At 57.0% G+C, this 18248-nt stretch overlaps 1 protein-coding gene across 2 annotated transcripts; it reads left to right on the top strand.

The window, feature by feature from the left end:
* The first annotated feature begins 1182 nt into the window (after window positions 1–1182).
* NINJ1 (ninjurin 1) lies at window positions 1183–12493 on the top strand. Of its 2 annotated transcripts, none has more exons than XM_070795141.1 (4): window positions 1183–1360; window positions 9632–9857; window positions 10670–10828; window positions 11906–12493. In XM_070795141.1, the coding sequence occupies exons 1-4, from the start codon at window positions 1286–1288 to the stop codon at window positions 11938–11940; spliced, it is 495 nt and encodes a 164-aa protein (XP_070651242.1). In that variant the 5' UTR covers window positions 1183–1285; the 3' UTR covers window positions 11941–12493. The 2 variants fall into 2 exon arrangements, with proteins under 2 accessions (XP_070651242.1, XP_019822149.1); XM_019966590.2 differs by having other exon boundaries at window positions 1189–1360; window positions 10666–10828.
* Window positions 12494–18248: the final 5755 nt, after the last annotated feature.

The raw sequence follows: 18248 nt of genomic DNA, 5'->3' as shown, positions 1-18248 counted from the left end.
GGCCTAGCATAAAGCAGGCACTCTAGTTACAGGATGAATAAATGAGCTCTCAGTTCAGTTTAGTTCAGTTCAGTCGCTCAGTTGTGTCCGACTCTTTGCGACCCCATGAATCGCAGCACGCCAGGCCTCCCTGTCCATCACCAACTCCCGGAGTTCACTCAGACTCACGTCCATCGAGTCAGTGATGCCATCCAGCCATCTCATAAGGCCAATGTAACTATCTCCCGACCTTGGGCACTGCTGCTTACTCTCTCTGATCTCTGGTTTAACAGGAGGGGTAAGGTCACGCCCACATGGCCTTGGTCAAATGCCTTGTGCTAACAGAATTTAGCAGACACTATGAGAGAAGGCAGAAGGTGGGGCGGGAATGGGGGTGGAGGTGGGCAGCGCAACTGGGAGGAGTAAAAAGCTGTTGGTCCTGGGAGCCAGGTCAGGGTCAGGGCAGAACACAGAGACCCAGACCTTCGCCTACCAGGCTGGGGAGATAATGTTTGGCCTCTGCACCCGCCTGGCTTCTGGGAGAGGCCTGCGTCCCGGGAAACAAGTGCTGAAAGAGTCAAGGGCTGGAGGAACCAACATGCTTTTGCCACCCCTAGTGGCTGGCACTGGCACAGACAAGGTGCCACCCCAAACAAGGGGCCCTGCCTGAAGACACAGAGGCTGCTCCATGAAGGGCGGCAGGCACAAAGAGGGCCCAAGCTGCGGTGACCTGCTGTCTGGTCCCTCCTGAGTGGGTGGGAGGCCTTCATGTCCCCTTTTCCTAGAGAAGGCCAAAGTTCAGAGGGTGTGAGACCCAGGCGACTCGCAGGTTTCGTGTGCGGGGCGAGCGATGTGTTGGCGAGAGCTGCACTGGGGCCCCGCGGGTGAGTGTCATCCGGGGAAACACAAAACCACACCCGCGGCAGTACCCGCTAGCCTTCATGGCGGTTAGCGAAGCGGCCTGGGAAAGGCCGGTTCTTGCCCTCGTTTTATGGATTAAAAGTGTCCACGACAGGAACGCAGAAGGCGACGTGCGTTACCACGAACACTAGAGATCGGGGACCTAACAGAAGTGAAATTCAGCGCTGGTTCCCCCTGCCATAGAGGTCCACGCGGGGCAGGCCCGGGGTGGCCTAAGCCCCGCCCCGCAGCCTCCGCCAGGGGATTGGGGGCGGAGTCTGAGTGCGGCTGCGTGCGCCGGGCGGGAGGAAGGCGGGCCGTGGGCGGACCCGCAGCCGGGTCTGTGTGCGCGGCTGGGGCGCGGGCCACGCTGAGACCCGGAGCAAAGCTGACCCAGTGCCTCACCATGGACTCGCGCCCCGAAGAGTACGAGCTCAACGGCGACCTGCGCCCGAGCTCGCCCGGATCCCCGGGCGCCTCGGTAAGCACCCCCTCCATCCGTGCCGCTGTGCAACCTTGTCCGACGCCCGCCCTCTCTGAGCCCTGCTCCCAAGACTCCCAGGCACCTACGGGCGCCGACCCGCTGCGCGCCGCGTCCGCAGTGAGGGTCGGGGTGGTCGCCATGCCCCCTGCGTCCCGCCCCCTTGCCAGCGTGGTCGCGGGGAGCCCAGGGATGATCCGGGGCTCAAGCCACTCTGGAAAGTTGGGCTGGGGCGCGGGCGGTTGGCAGGCTGCCGTACGTGGCCCGGGGCAGGTAGCGCCCACACGGAGCTGCGCAGCCGTGGGGCCTGGGCGCCACCTTCACTCCGCTTTCCGCGGCCCCTGCCTTCTTGGCTCTCACACAGCGCTCCAGCTCTGCCTCTGCTCCGGTTCGCTGCCCGCTGGGACTAGGCACCGAACGGATCCCGGCCTCTGGGCTCCAGGCCAGCAGCGGGCAGACAGTTACGTCACTTACGGTGTCCACAGCGACCGCACAGTCTTGTGCATGCCCTGATGGGGAACCTGGGGCCGCTGTGGCCTCCTCCCCTCTCTCCACCCGCGGGTTCTTGCGCTTCAGCCGGCCCTGCTGGCCTTGGAGCGCTGTGAGCATGGGGGCAGGCCCTGGCAGTGGTCCCATTTAGATCCAGTACCCTGGCACCCTGGGGTCCTGTCCCACTGTTGGAGCAGGGCCACAGTAGCGGTTTGTAACCGGCCTTGCCCAGGACGCACTTCCCCAGGGCCTCTGTTTGTGGCGCAGACCTGAGCACCACCCTTTGGTAACTTGTTGACATTGGACTTTCTTTTAGTTTCTGACCCCTGGGGATGGGGGCAGGGACAGTGGCCTCTCAGCCATGTACACCAGACTAAGGCCGAGACTGACCCTGCTCAGATGTGGGTGACCAGTCCTAGGTGATGCTGTAGTAAGAGGCCATATTTAGGGGGTGGAGGGCAAACATGTGGGGCAAGCAAGGCCCTGGCCTGGGGAGCAGTCCCTCAGCAGGCAGGGATCCCTGTGCTCAGGGGTCACCGCCATTGGCTTTGAGACCAGTTGCGGGTGCTACAGCCCTGTTCCACTCTATCTGAGAGCCGAGACCAGTCCTAACGGAGAAGCCATGGCCAGAGTGCTGGACACACAGGCGGGTGGGAAGACTTCCTGACCAGTGGGGACCTTGGCACTGAGCCCTGGGGTGTGAGTATGTGTGGAAGGGCATCCCAGGAGGAAGAACAGTGACAGAAGGGCCCAGGGGCTGGACCACCAAGTACATCGGGGCTGAGTATAGGAGGTCAGACCTTGCCAGCTGCAGAGGGGCCGTGGAGGCTCTGGACGCTCATGTGAGAGTGGACACATTATTCCAGGGGGCTCCAGTCACAGGCAGGGAGGCTCTGGGAGAGAATGTCAGGACTGATGGCTGCTCTGCTCATCCAGCCTGGGGTCCAGTCCCACCCAACACTGCTCTCTCTCCAGCCTCTGCCTTCTGCTTCCCACCCTCAGGACCTGCCTCACTGTGCTCTTAGGCACATCACTCTGTGTCTCAGTGTCTTATTTGTGAAATGGGGTGAGAGCAGCACCTCCAACAGAGGGTTATGAAAGAAAGTAAAAGTGTTAGTCACTCAGTTGTGTCTGACTCTTTGCGAACCCTTGGACTGTAGCCCGCCAGGCTCCTCTGTCCATGGGATTCTCCAGGCAAGAATACTGGAGTGGGTGACCATTCCCTTCTCCAGGGGATCTTCCCAACCCAAGGAGTGAACCCACATCTCTTGCACTGCAGGCAGATCCTTTACTGTCTGAGCCACCAGGGAAGCCCTCAGAGGCTTGTGGTGAGGACTAAATGGGCTAATGTGTGTGAAGTGCTGGGGTGAACTGGACGCATAGTATTAACATTCCTGCCTGCCAAACTAGATCCTCTTTCAAAGATGACATCCCGGCAGGGTTTAGGAAGGGCAGCACCTTCTCCCAGGCACAATCCGCTCTCCCCTTACCCCATCATAGGCACGGCCCTCCCCCTGCACCTCACCTGGCTCTTCCACAGCATTCCCTCCCAGTGGCCCCTGCCTGAATCTGAGTCCCAAGGTCCTGCTTGAGGAGGGGTAGAAAGGCTTGCTGGGAGGAGGGGAAAATCCCAGGATCTTCATAAATGTCCCCACTTGAGCAAGAGCCCCCAGACAGCAGGATGTGTGGGCTGAGTCACCTCGATGTCCTCAATGTGCCCCTAGCTGCGGGAGGACTGACTGGGAGCCCAAGCCCAGAGCCCCATCGGTCTCAAGATGCCCTGCTGCATGGCCTTGGGCAAGTACGGACTCTCTCTGTGAACCTCAATTTCCTCTTCTGTAGAGTGGTGAAGAATCACTCACCTCCCAGGGTGACTGGGCTCAGAGGAGAGTTGTATGTATAATCCAAGGGCAGATGATCTGTCAGGCCAGGGCAGTGAGGGAACTCCACAGATGTCCACTCCACAGATGTCCCCCTCCACGTGCTGCCTACCCCTGTGGCCTCCATGCAAGGCCAGTCAGCTTAGGGCCCCTGCTGGAGTGAGTTGGTGTCTTTAGTCAATTAACTCACTTTTGGATGGCAGCAGAAGAAATAAGAAGCGTTAGTTATATTGTGAAAATAAATGTGGCCATGCCCAGGGTTTATCTGAGGGGGCAGCTGCCTTGGACACTGCAGACTCTGGGGCTATAGCCAGCCGAGGACACAGCAGGGCTCTGGCAGAACAGGGTGCAGTGAGGCTCACAGGGCAACATTTGGGCTTGGAAACCAAGTCCTGGGAGGGAGGATTGCTTGCATAGCCTCCGCTGCTGGGAGAGGTTTGCTCTTTTTCTCTTAAACTCTTTTTTTGGCCTTGCTGAGCTGGTATGTGGAATTTCAGTTCCCCGATCAGGGATTGAGCCTGTGCCCCCTGCCTTGGAATTGTGGAGTCTTAATCACGGGATCACCAGGGAAGTTCCACGTTTGCTCTTTTTCTCATTTCTGCTCTCCTGGCAGATCCTGAGGCTGGCGGGGTCTTGGCCATGTTCCAAAAGGCAACTCTGACGTGGCCGCACAGTTACTTCTGGTCAGTGGTGAGCCCACAGGAAGCAGGACTGCCCAACCCCGCTCAGCTGCTGCGAGGACCTCCCACCCCTACCCTGGGAAACTTCCCGCCAGGAACTCAGACATGGAGCAAGAGACCTTCCAAGGCTGACTGGGCACAGATGGTGTGGGGACAGTGCAAGAGTGAGCTAGTGTGACCTGGGGTGGGTGCCTTCACGCTGAGCCCAGGCAGTGGGCACAGTAGCAGCTTATGCCCCACACCGATGGATCAGACAGATCCTACTGGGCCTCAGCAGATCCTACCTGGTCGGTTCTCAGGTCCCAGCCCAGAAGTGAGGACTCCAGAACCCCCACATCCACTGTTGCCCACTGAGCCCAAGGGGAGGGGCCCTATGCAGGAGTGGCTGCAATGGCCAGCATCTGGAGCTGGGCTTCACTCAGCTCATGCAGTTTCCGGGGCTAGTCCTCGCTCTTCCTTGTTAGGGACTTTCACAATAGACTTAATTACAAGTTGTTACAGTTCATTTGGGAGGCAGCCTTTCAAAGCCATGAGGCTGGGTGGCGAGGAAGAGGATCAATCAGTCCTGCCCTGCCCCAGCTGTGCTCTAACCAGCCACTAGGCTTCTGAGCGCTTCATTCACTCCCCATCATGTGCCCGCCTGCCCATTTTATAGCTGAGGAAACTGAGCACAGACCAGTCACTCTGCTGGTCTGTGGTGTGGCAGGATGTGGAGATGATAAAGGGAAGGCTCACATCCACATCCCACCTCTTCCCAGAGCAGCTGATGAGCCTCATAAATTTTGGGTCTATGAGGGCCTTGGTCGTTCATTCTTTAGATGTGAAACTGGGCTCTGGGAAGGGGGGTGGGAATTCCCACATAGGCATCTTGTTCCATGCTTGTACCTGGGATTTGGAGTCAGTGGCAGAATTGTGGGCAGGCAGGATTGGAGGAAGTCCATAACCCAAACCTTGAGGTCCTGCAGAGATTCAGTCGGCCATGGCCCTGGCCTGCCCTCATCTCCCAAGGAAGCAGAGGGTTTACCGGCAAGAGGCTGAGGATGAGCCAGACCTCGTGGGCCCAACTGGAGGCCATGGGCAGCCTCTCCAAGCCCAGGGTGAACTGGAGGATGCGCTGTGTTGAAACTGGGTACTCTGAGTACCTCAGACCTGTTTTGAATCTCGCTTCTGTTCCAATTTGCCTCCCTGTCCAAGCTGAGGTTGCTCAGTGCAGTGTGACCCTGGGCCGGGTGGCCTGGGTCCCTGCGAGCTGCCTGTGTACAAATGACTGGGATGACGCACATTGTCCACAGAAAGTAGGCTCAAGGAGCCAGCCTTGTGGGCATCCCTGCCAAAACCAGCTCCTTCTCTACAGGCTTCTTCCTGGCTTTTAGAGAAAAGAAAAACAAATGGCAGCCCTGAGCTTACTCAGCTTCTGAGATGCCGCTGGGTTTCAGTGAATTCCTTTTGGCCCCAGGGACACATTAAACTGGGTGTTTGATCCCTGCACTGCCCAAGTCATTGGCAGAGGTCTCAGTGGGAGGGTCCCAAGCATGGCTCCTGGCAGCTGGGTGGGGAGGTGAAGCTCCACACCTGTGCAAGATGGGCTCTGACTTCCCCCCAACTTGGGTGACCTCCTCAGGATAGTGCCTTCCCTGGGATTCACCTGAACAGTGGTCACCTCTCGGGCCCAGAGCTCTCCCCACAGCTCAAAGCCCCTCCCCAGAAGGCCTGGGGTACCAAGGTCAGGCACGAGGGAAATGAATCAACCCTGAAATCCACCCCCAACCCAAGGCCCTACACATAAAGCTTCCTGACCTCCTCCCCAGTGTGGACATGAGGCTGTGCCATGTCCTGGGTGGCCCTTAGCTTCAAGGTGGACAAGCTGGGTTCAAATTCTGATCTGCCTCTCCCTCACGGTGGCCCTGAGTAAGCCCCCTTGACCCTTAGTCTTCCACTCTGTAGAATGGGAGAACAGTGCTCTTTCTCCCTGTTAGTCTACTTGGTGGGTGGTAGAACTTCCCAGACTGTGGCCTGGGGTGTACAGATGGGAAAACTGAAGCCCGGTGAAGGGAACATGTTGTCGAGGCTACACTGCAAGCCTGTAGTCAGCTAGGGCTTGACCAGAGCCCCCTCCCCACCAGCCGTGTGGCCTGCAGCCTCTGGCCAGTGCTCCTTATCACTGCATGGGTTGAATAGGAAGCAGATGGCTCTGTGGGCAGGAAATATCCTGGTCAGAAGGGACATATGGGCTGAGGCCCTTGCTTGCTACCAGGGGCCCTGAGACAGTGACCAGATCCCCCAGAACCTCCTGGGATGTTTGCTCCATGGCCCTGTTGCACACCTAGGGCGCTCAACTGCAGAGGGGGCTGGGGACTTCCAAGCACTCAGCCTCACAAGTGACCCTGACCTCAGCCCTGCTCTGCAGGGCCGGAGGAGACTGTGGTGTCAGCTTTCAAAGCTTCTGAGCCCTGGCACCTGGGTTCAAATCCCAGTGCAGCCCTCACTTCCTATTGACTTTGGACAAGTTTCCTTCCCGTACAGACTCAATTTACCCCCTCAGTTTACTTCCCCGTGAAGACAAGGACTCCCTGGAGGAAAGCACCCAACTGAAGGGTGACGGGTTTTGCCCTGGGCCCCCAAGGTGGAGGACAGGGGGGCACAGGCTCCCTGTGCTGGGGGCACTGCTGCTGCTGCTGGCATTGTGTATTTGAATGTGTGTGTGGTTGCATAGGCGTGAAATATTTATACAGCTCAAGAGAGTTCAAAGTAAAAGAGGAATTCTCCCTCCTGCCCAGAAGCCTCCACAGTTAGCTGTGTGTGTGTTTGTTAATGAACACACACATGTATATTGTATGTATGTATGTACACGTATGTGTACATGTATCCACGTGTGTGTGTGCATGTGTACCATGTATACATGTTAGTGTATGCTTACACGCGTATATGCATTGTGCTTCTGTGTATGTGTGTATAGATGCGGGTGTATGGCGTGTATGTGTGTATGTGCTCATGAATGTGTGCATTTGTGTGTGTATAGCTCCCCTGCCCCCCAGAAGGTGGAAGCTCCTTGGAAGACCTGCGCCTGGCTTTTTCTCTGGGATTGGGGATTGGGATGAGCACTGGGGTGGCCTCAAGGAAGACATTTTGGTGTTTCTGGTTTATGAAACTTAGGGGCACATGGCCAGCAGGCCAGGGCCTCCAGGATGCCTGCACCCAGTGGAGCACATACATGATGGAGCATGGGCAGCTGGGCCACTTTGCAAGAGCAGAGCTGGGAGACAGCGTGGGTGCTTTTGAGGCAGGGCACAGACCCTGGGGAGGAGTGGTGTGCCCTGGGTATTCTTGGGCGAGGGGGGTGGCCCACCCAGCTGTGAGTGCAGTTGTAGGCCTGGCATGGAGAGTCAAAGGAGAGACCCCACTTAAAGAAAGAAAGAGGCTGCACATGGAATTTCCTGGAGAGCAGGGCCAGGGCACTGGGTTGGACAAAGGCTTTCCCAGCGAGCTCTTGGTCTAGAATTTTAAACCAAGAGGATTTGCTGCTTAAGAACAACGGACAGTGAGGGAACACAGGACACGGGAGTCCCATGCTCGCCCTCCTGAGCCTGTTATTCTAGATGAGATTTAAACTTTAAAAGATATAATGTAGTGATGACCTAGAGGGGTGGGTGGGGAGGTTGGGAGGAAGGTTCAAGAGGGAGGGAATGTATGTATACACACAGCTGTTCACTTTGTTGAACAGCAGAAGCTAACACAACATTGTAAAGCAGTTATACTCCAATTTAAAATAGAAGATATAATGTAAAAGTAGTTTTACTTCTGTAAAACTTCTGTATTTCTGTGATTCTGTAATTTCCATTGTATAGTTCTATAATCTCCATGCTTTCTCCAACTGCAGAAAGTAGAAGTTTGCCCTCCCCAGAACCCCCACCTCCCATCCCTGCATCTTTCATGAGTCTAGAAATAAGCTCTCCCAAATGGCCCCAGGAGGCCTAGGCTCAGGAAGGCCTGTGGACAAGTGGCCAGGGCTGAGGGGTACAGGTTAGTTCTGGGAGGATGGGGAGGGGCCTGGCCAGGGGCAGCTTGAAGAGGGCGGATGGGCTGGCTACCAAGAGGATGCCAGGTGGCTTTGAGTTGCCTTCAAGTGAAACAGCCATCCCGAGAGGCAAACTCCAGTCTCTCTCGGGAGAGGTGGCCTGGACTCCAGTTTCTGAGGCCAGCCTTCTGCCTAACTCCCCTCCCTGCTCCTGCCCCTGCAGAGAACCTAGCCTGCAGAGACAGTCGGCTCTGGGTGGGGCCTTGAGGCACAGAGGGTGCTCGGGAGTGACAGGGACTGGCCTTGAGGACTGGGGATGTTCTCAGGCAGAAGTGAGGGAGGAAGTAGCCGAGCTTGTGTTCGCAGTTTATCAACACAAACAGGAAGGCAGGATAAGCTCTAGAGCGTCATGACCAGTAGGGCACTCTAAGGGTGACCTCGTGCTTATCACGTCATTATCACGTAATGACGGATCAGGAGGAGACTCTGGAGGCGTAGATGTGTGGTGGCCTGGGTGTGGTGATGGTGTAACGGTGCACACTTAGCTCCACACTCCTCAGGTTGTTCATGTCTATTATGTACAGCTTTTTGTGTGTCAGTCACATCTCACTCAGTAAAGTGGTTTAAAATTGTTTTTAATAAAAAAGTAAGGAAGAGGCTAAGTTTAGCTGTAGATTAGAATACTGAGGCATCTCTTGAGCACCTGCTGTGTGCCCGCACAGCTGGGAGATGGCCTGGGTGGATCAGCCATCCCAGGAAGTCTTATTTCACATGTGGGCAAGTGTGTGGAAATCTGGGATCCAGCTGCTGTCACGTCACCTCCCTGGCACCAGTCACCTCCTGAAGGGAAGGGCAGGCAGGGGCACGCAGGGGAGGCTGCCAGACGGCCCCACCCATGGCAGGCAGATGGTTGGCAGCATTTTCCCGTCTAAAACCAGAGTGTGCGCTGAGGTTGTGTTTTGTTTCCTTTCTCTTCCAGGACTTGATTCCTAGGGTGGGTCTTGCAGGGCTGTACAGTCTCTTCTCTGGGCCTATTGTTCTGTTAATCAGCACATCCCTTTCAAGCCTCATCTGCTGACCCGATCTACTCCCACCTTCTTGCCAGTACCTAGGAAGGAGACCAGGCTCAAAGTAGGGGACACCAGGGTGGGCCCGGGCCCACAGTCCCCTGCTGCAGAGCCTGGCCTGACCACCCCACTCCCTGCAGCCTAGCCGCTGGGGCAGGAACCAGCCCATCAACATGAACCATTATGCCAACAAGAAGAGCGCAGCTGAGAGCATGCTGGACATCGCACTGCTGATGGCCAACGCCTCCCAGCTGAAGGCTGTCATTGAGCAGGGCCCTGGCTTCGCCTTCTTCATCCCCCTGGTGGTCCTCATCTCCATCTCCCTCGCGCTGCAGATTGCTGTGGGCGTGCTGCTCATCTTCCTTGGTGCGTGCCTGGGCAGGGGGCTGCAGCAGCGGGAGGGCCCTGGGGTTCCCCTACCCTACAGCCAGCTGATTCTGCCTGCACACATTCTGGGATGGGTCACACATTTTGCAAGCCCTCACGAGCTGCACAGGAGCCCCAGCCCACCTCGCTAGGCCAGATGGTCCAAAATGGATTAACAGCTCCCACTGTGGCCCCCAGAGGGCCCCTCATGTCTCTATCCTTCCACTCACCCAAGCTGAGGACACAGGAAAACATCATAACCATACAAAGAGTTGACGTGTATTGGGTGCCTACTATGTACCCACTAGTCCTTAGGTGGGCTATAGGGACCAGGTGATGGTCCTGCCCCCCAGGTGAGGGTCAGGTATAGAAGCAGCACGTGTTTGGGCTCCCCTCCACCTGGCTGCATGACCTCAGGCAGGCTACGTGACCTTGTGGGCCTGTTTCCTTGCCTAGAAAGTGGGCGTAAGGACAGCCTTGGGTACGTGTGGGAATGGCTTATCACGTGCCAGTGCTCAGAATGGTGCTTGCCTGTGTGTGTGCAGTACCTTGTGCCTTAGAATGCAAGCCTGGGCCTCGGGCCTCCCACCTTCCACTTTGTGATGAGGCGCCAGGCCCCTCTGAGTTTCTCCTCACAGAGCAAGCGGGGCTGCAGCAGTCAGGCCAGAGATAGCAGACTGCCTGGGCCAGGCCCCATTTTTGGCAGTGTTTTAAAGCAGGCATATCTCTCTCTGGGGGGGGGGGGGGGGGGCAGAAGAGGGCCCCATGATATCTCCCAGCCCTGAGCAGTGCCTGCTCCCTCTCACAGTTAGGTATGACCTCAACAACCCTGCCAAGCATGCCAAGCTGGACTTCCTCAACAACCTGGCCACTGGTCTGGTCTTCATCATCGTCGTGGTCAACATCTTCATTACTGCCTTTGGTGTCCAGAAGCCCACCATGGACATGGCACCCCGGCAGTAGGGGCTCAGGTGAGCTGGCAGGGCCGTCAAGGGTCTGTTCCTTCACGAACCCACCCGCTGACCCCACGGGGCTGCTGACTCAGCGTGGGAAACTCAGGGTCTTTTGTGCAGACCACCTGTGACTGCATCTGTCCTTGCCCAGGCCTTGCAGGGTGGGTGCCCCTGGGCATGTGCCCCCCTACACCACACTCAGCCCACTGTCCTTGTTCAGAGAGACCCAGTGCCCGCCCACGGTGACCCCACTTGGGAGCAGAAGCCACAAGGAAGTCACGTGAGCCTCGTAACACACTCAACAAGCCCCTCCTATAGGGAGGTTGTGGGGGCTCAGAGGCAGGCAACCCGGATTGTCACGAGGGCAGATGCAGAAGGCTGGCAGGTCTGGCATGTGTCCTGGCCAGGGTCACACAACACAGGTCCACGGGGCCCTGGACCCAGCAGTCCTCAGGCCTGCCACAGAGGTGAGGCGGGTGCCATAGACAGACAGCAAACACCTGTGTGTCAGGGACGTAGGAGGAAACCTTCCAGATTGACCAAGCGGACGAAGCAAGATGCTGGGAGCAGGGCCTTTGTGTGGCCCTGTTGTGAGTATCTGGCTTCCACTTGCCCCTGCCATCACTATTGGCCCCACCTGGCATAGATTCTCTGCCCAGCTGCTGGCCCCAGATTGCTGTTCAATCTGTCCCCCGTGGAATCCTCTGGATGCCAGCCTGCTGCCTCACTCATCGCATGACAACCGGGCCACTTATTAATCACCTGCTGTGTGCCCCCAAGACAGTCTTGAGTCTCCCCAAGCATCAGCCTAGTGAGGAGACCTCAAGGTCCCCATGGCACATGTCCACCCACCAGCCCCTGCTCTCAGGGGTGCCCTGTCCGAGCGTGCTGGGCCAGGGTTTTAAACCCTGACAGTGTCCCACGGGGGGACACTGTAGTTCTCCCAGGTCAGAATTGGGCTGACTCTGGAGTCAGAGTGGCCCCGACATTTATGGGCTGGTTAGCAGACACCATGCTGAGGCAGGGTCACCAGAACAGAGCTGGAGGCTCCTCCGGCCTTGGTGACTCCATGCCTCCCCTCTCCCTTCTCTGCAGGTGCCCCTGGATCATGCCTGGCCACAGCTGCCTAGACGCAGGAGGCGCCTTGCCCTTGAGGCCCATCCTCCTGTCCACGGGATTCCTCTAAACCACCGGAGCCCAGGCTGGCCCCGCTGGACTGCATCCAAATAAGCCACACATGCTCAGGCCACTCTGGCCACACAGGGCCTGCCCCGTCCTCAGCTGCTCCTCCTCCTGGAGCATGGAGTAGCCAGGCCCAGAAGATAGAACTGGTGAGCCTTCAGCAAGGGTCATCGCTGCCGTGGACATGCAGCAGGCTTGGGGGTCAAGGAGCTGGCCCCCATCTTGGGACATTTCCAGAGAGACGAGGCGATGCCTGCCCTCTGCCAGTGCAGCAGCGTCCTGGCTTTGTGTGCTGCCCACCCTGGGTGACCTGTGACCTCTGCACTTCCTGACCCAGGACTATAGACCATCAGTGACCCTGTGGGTCCCCCACCGTGGCCACTGACTCAGACCTCACACCTTCCACCAGCAGTGATTGGGCAGGGCTGTAGCCCCTCCTTGGGGATCTGAGCCCCCACTTTTCTATATATAAGTAACCAATAAAGCTGATTCTTCTCCTCGTGTGGCTCCCAGAACCACCCTCCCTGCCACCCAGGCCCGGGTGCTGGACTGTGCCCCTCAGAGCCCCCGGCCTATACAGCCCTCCTCTGTCCCTCCCTCCAAGCCTTTGTTGGCATCTCCAGACATCACCCCCACATACATGTCCTCGGGGCAGTCAGCTCGATGACCCCTGACCAGACCCTCGTGGAAAGTTCCAGCACTCCCACATTTCCTGCAGTTTACATGCCCAACTAGCTCCCTTCTATACCCACGGTACTGGATCAAGGAGAGTGGGGCTGATGCCAAGCCAGCCTCGACCCTGCAGAGACACCAGTGAGGGCCAGGTGCTGTCTCTGGGGGCTCATGGAGCCGCCTCTCACATGGCTGGGACCCCCAGCTCCCTCAGTCCACCCTGTGACCACTAGGGCCTGAGCCCTCACTCTCAGCCCCCTTGTCATCTCCTTTCTGACCCTTGCTGGCCTCATTCCCTCATCTCAAGTCAGCAAAGCCCTCACCTGGGCCTTTCCAGGTGGGATACCTGAGAACCTCCAAGCAACTGGAGCCCGGGGAGGGGAATGAAGCCCCCAGGAGCTCCCAAGGCCCCTCCCCCATCACTTCTCTTGCCCTCCCCACTCTGAGCCTGGGGCAGCTCCACAGACATTCAGATGACCCCGTAGTCTTCTGTGGGGCTGAAAGATGAGCACAGAGTGATTGATAAACAAGAGTGCTTATGGGTGAGATGATCTAATCTGAGCTTTGCTTTAAAGTGAATAACTCAGAAAAAGGTACAGGGAAATGGATGAAGCAAGATTAGAAGTGCTGGGGACTGCAGAGCTGGGGCCCCAGAGCCAGCTCTCTGCTCTTCTGAGTGTCTGAATGTCCCGTAAAGAAGGCTACTAAAGGTGATTCACACGTGTGATGAGATCCCTGAAGAAGCAAGACCAGCAGGTGGGCAGTGGGTGGACACGTGTTCCCAGAGGAGCCGATGAGCCTGGGGCCAACCTGGTCAGAGGGCAGATGCACAGCTGTCAGGTGGCTGGGCCCTGGGAGCAAGCAGTAGAGAGGCCAATCTCTGCGGCTGGTCACCGTGAGCACCTTGGCTGTCTCATTGCCAGGAAGCAGCAGGGGTCAGTCTCCTGGCTGTGAACCTGCCCCACTACCTGGCCCTCGTGGTGGATCCAAGGTGGCATCTGGGCCCATGCCCCCAGGTCCAGCCCCACTCAGGGCTCTGCACAAGTGGAGGCTGCCCAGCACCATAGCCCTGGGGTAGCCTGAAGCTGTCTCTGGCCTGTGGTGTGTGGGATGCCCGACAGCCACACCAGGGGGATGCCAGCCTGTGTGGACCATGGACATGGCCAGCAGATGGCTGAGTTTCTCCCTTGGCCAGGACAGGAAGTTTGCCTAGACCTGACCAGACAGGGTAAGCCCCAGATGGCTGGATGGGTCCTAGGTCACCAAATCAGGCTGGCCTCTACAGGCACTAGGGGCATTGTGCATTCAGCCGCTGACAGCCTCTGCCCTAGCTGCTCCCCCACAGGTATACCTGACAGCCCCTGATCTCCCCACCCACCAGCACCCAGGCTCATGTCAACAGACCCGGCCCCCAACCCTCACTCTGGATGTACCCCTGTCTCAGGGCCTTGGCTTGTGCTGCAGCTCTCTAGGTTCGGGGCTGTGCCCTGAGGTCTTCCCTGCTGGCCCTCCTGACTCCTGCTTCTTGTCACTGTCACGGCGGGCCATTTGGGTTTGCTCTGCCTTTGATGTCATTGGTCATGTCACTGCCCACAGTGCCCCCCTGGGGCCCTCATCTGAGCCCTGACTACCCCCACGTCATCTGGCCCATGATCAGGGCTGTTGCCTGAGAAGGAGGGTCCTGCTCACCATCTCCCTGAAGGCTAAGGGAGGTCTGCCTGAGCTGGGGAAGGAGGTGGACCCTTAATCATACTTGTAGATCTATTTAATCTGCTCTGGCCCTTCCACTTGATGCAACCACTCAAAGCCTGTGCTCAGCACTGTGTCTGGCATACTTAGTCTAGGTACTTAGTAAATGTCTACAATAGATCCACTCCTCAAGTTCCAAGCTCTGCACATGTGTTACAGTGGCCAAGGGATAGACAAAAAAAACAGGGCCCAGAGAGTCAGTCAGGGCCAAACCCTGCTGGGCAGCTGCCCCATCTGGGGACCCCACTCTGTCATCCCGGGGGAAGGCAGAGACCCTGAGAGTAAGCAAGGGGCTCGAGGAGTAAGAAACAAGGAAATGTACATGCCGAGTTGGGAGACTCCACAGAGGGACACACACAGGGAAGTCAAGTGCGGGAGCCCTCAAGGCTGATGCTCCTGGACCCAGGACCAGGAGGGAGCCCTGTGGAAGGACAAAACTGTGGTGCATGAACCCCAAGGCCACGTGAGCTGGGGCTGGCCTTAAAGGAGTGTAGGATGGTCAGTGTGGGGAAAGGGGAAGTCACGAAGAGCTAGGAATTGGGGCGACTGAGGGAGCTGGGAGGATTTTGTGCTTAACTTCCTTGTTTTATAATATACAGAGATGATGATGGATGGAGGACAAAAAGATTATAGATTGATGGACAGATGGATGGAAGACAGATAGATGACAAATAAATAGGTATAGATAGATGACAGATAGGGGTAGGGATAGATGAGTCATCCCAGGTCACCCTGGGGTTCTCCTCCCCTGACTCTCCATCCCCAGTGTCCATCCTTCAAGGCCCAGGCCCAGTCGATCTGAGAAAGTTAGGCCAGGATGGGCTGGGCTGGGTGGACTTCTGCTGCAGGATTGAGTGTTTCCTTCCTTCCACACTTGCCACACCCACCCACCCACTTCCCTCTCTCTCAGGCATCTTTTCTCCCACCTGCTTTTAATGGAATTTAATTCCTCTTTTCTCACTACATTACTTTTAAGAATTCACAAACAGAATGTTCTAACATTTTTCTTCTCTCTCTCAAGTATTTATTTCCGGGGAAACTAAGCTAACTAAGCTGCTGGATCTGCGTGTGGCCCAGGGAAGATGCCCCATGGCAGCAGTGCCCCCCAGACCCTGCCCTAGGCCTCAATGCCCTCTGAGGGGATATGGGGCTCCAGCCCTGCCTCCAAGTGGGATAAGAATTGAGGTGCCAGCTGCCACCAAGCCAGCGCTGAGGGAAGGGCACCAGCTCTACGCTCCGAAATCCCCACACAGTCTACAAGATTGGGGCCCCAGGGCCCGGCCAGCAAGGACCTAACCTGCAAGTTGGTCAGGCCTGGGGTTTGTGCAGAGGTTCTGGGTGTGGGGTGGGCACTCTGAGATAGCTCTCAGAGCACTGACCTGGCGGGTTGAAAATAACAACCCCAGATTCCAGCAGTGTCAGCACCCCGACCCAGACCTTGTGCCTTCTCCCAGAGGGGAACCCTGCCTTGTGCAAATTGCAGTTGCATTTCCGGCTCCACAAGCAGCGGCCTGTTACTTCACTGGGCCTGAAACCACATCCCTGAGAGCATCTAGGGCCCTAACTGCCTCCATCACAGGATCTCTGCTCTTCACACATACCTCCTTCACAGACACACTTCTCCTGAATGCCCCCATCACTTCCCTCCCTCCCACCCTGCTCACATCCCCCCTCACTCCCCTCCCAACACCGGGGAGCTCTTCCCCACCCAGGCAGACTGGAGATGGGACCGTCACCCCGGCACTGTGGTAGCTGAAGTACTGTGGTAGCTGAGGATCTATTCTTCTTACTAGAGTTTGGTGGGGGACTTTCCCAGTTGAGGTGGCATTTTACCAAAGATCTGAAGGTTGAGTAGATGGGGGGGAGTGGTTAGTAGTCTTCCAGATGAGGGAATTAGCATGTGCAAAGGTGGGGGGTATGGATCATGAGCAGTTCCAGTTGTTGAGCTATGGAGGTAGGGACAGGGGACAGAAGGTTAAGGGCCTGTCCCAGGGGGCCAGCAAGACTGTGGCCCTTGGCATCTTTCACACCTTGATGGACTTAATTCATTACAGGTCATGGTTACTGACTGAGCAAGTAGTTGGCAGGGGGCCCTCATGGGGATAGGTGCTGTGCCTAGACATGGATGCCCCATTGTTCCACCTCCCCCAGTCCCAGCCTAGGAGTGGGATCATTGTATGGCTGCCACAAGCCAGGGGCAAGCTGATGGGAGAGGGGCCTGGCTGGTGGTCTGGGCTGTTGCCACAGACTTCAGTTGTGGGCACGGGGTCCAGGCACAGTTGGAGAAGGGGTCATTGAGGCTGGGATCCACGGAGGGGGTCCTAGAACAGCCTGAACTCAGGGGCTGCTTTGGACCACCAGGGCAAGGCCTTGGGTGAGTCATTGCTGGAAGGAGAAAGTCAGCAGTCACAAGAAGCGGCCCAGTTGGAGCCAAGGGAATAGGTGCCCTGGACTACCACAGCTCACCAGCTCACCTGAGACCTGGGACCGGCACTGACTGCCCCTGGCTCAGGGGATGGACCCTGCCACAGGGCCTTGTGGGTAAGTACCAGGACCTTCCCTGCCACATTCTGTTTCTGGGATGTCCCCTCAAAGGTCCTTCTACTTAATAGTTCAGGACTGCTAATAGCAAAGGACTATATTCCCGGGGGCATCTAAGTAACATTTATTTCAGGAGATTGGAAGGCTGAGGTCCAGGCACTGGCTTGTTTTGGTGTCTGCTTTGCCTGCACCCTACACACAGTGGCCTCACTCGCCCAGATGTCTCTATCACCTACAGTCAGGCATCTGGCGCCTTTACCCAGTGGTGCCCTTTACCTAGTTCTGTCACTTTCACTGGGCACGTGTCACTTTTACCCAAGCACGTCTGTCAGAGAGCAGGACAAACATAGTAATACCTCGGCATCTGCCCAGGAAGCAACTTCCCCTGGGAATCAGGATCTTACCTGTTTAGTGGGTGGAAGGGCTGCAGACTGGACAGGATGTGCTGGGCTGGCCTCAGGGTTCTGCTGACCTCCTACCTTCTGAGCTTGGAGTCCAGAAACTAGTTCCTTGGTCTGTATGGCTAGCCAGTACAGTGGGCACTCTCTGCAGCAGTAAGAGCAGTTTACACGGGGCACTGTCTGCAAGGGACCTGGAGTGCAGTGCATCCTTACAGCTCTGAGGAGGGAAGGGAGTGGATATGTTCACAGCATCGCTCACCCTAGACCCTGAGTGAGGAACCTTCATGTGGTTCCAGCCTTTGAGGGCTCTGTTCAGCTCACATAGCCCAGGGTGCTCATTTCACCCAGTGAAGGTCTGTTCCAGAGGAACATGCTCTACCTGCACCTTTAGCACAGCTTTAGCAGTTAATTCATGAAGCCATTTCCAGAAAACAGCACTTGGAGCAGTGCTATCCAGCTCAGGATATCCATGCTCAAGGAGGGGTCCTGTCTCTTTGAATAGATGGGTCAACTAATGCTCAGAGTCTGGAGACACACCCCCCAGGACTGGCAGGGCAGAGATGGAAGAGCTAGTGGTAAGCCGTGATGTCCTGGGCTTCAGGGCGGGCAGGAGGGCTCCTCTGCCTGGCTCTCCCATGCCCTGGCCCTCACTTTAATATCTGGGCATACAAATGAGTGAATGAACCCACAGGCTGACTGAATGAGGGCCGGACACCACGTCGTGAAGCCAATCCCTCTGCTTCCCATCTTGTTTCCCTCCCACATGCTTTGAGAGACTGAGACACGGGAGTGGAACCCCTCCTGAGGGCCTGCCCAATGGCAGCATCATTCCTGGTGTCAGCCTGCGGTGCCTCTAGAAATCCCCTATGGAAAACGCAAGCACATGATGGTTC

The sequence above is a fragment of the Bos indicus genome, chromosome 8 (genome assembly GCF_029378745.1).
Source record: "Bos indicus isolate NIAB-ARS_2022 breed Sahiwal x Tharparkar chromosome 8, NIAB-ARS_B.indTharparkar_mat_pri_1.0, whole genome shotgun sequence".
Lineage (NCBI taxonomy): Eukaryota > Metazoa > Chordata > Mammalia > Artiodactyla > Bovidae > Bos > Bos indicus.
The sequence above is the reverse complement of the archived record's forward strand: the minus strand, read 5'-3'. Positions and strand labels throughout refer to the sequence as shown.

Coding starts and splice junctions, on each gene's coding strand:
- NINJ1 (XM_070795141.1), top strand. CDS start 1,286: ATGGACTCGCGCCCCGAAGAGTACGAGCTCAACGGCGACCTGCGCCCG. Junction 1,361..9,631: donor CCGGATCCCCGGGCGCCTCG/GTAAGCACCCCC, acceptor CACTCCCTGCAG/CCTAGCCGCTGGGGCAGGAA. Junction 9,858..10,669: donor CGTGCTGCTCATCTTCCTTG/GTGCGTGCCTGG, acceptor TCTCACAGTTAG/GTATGACCTCAACAACCCTG.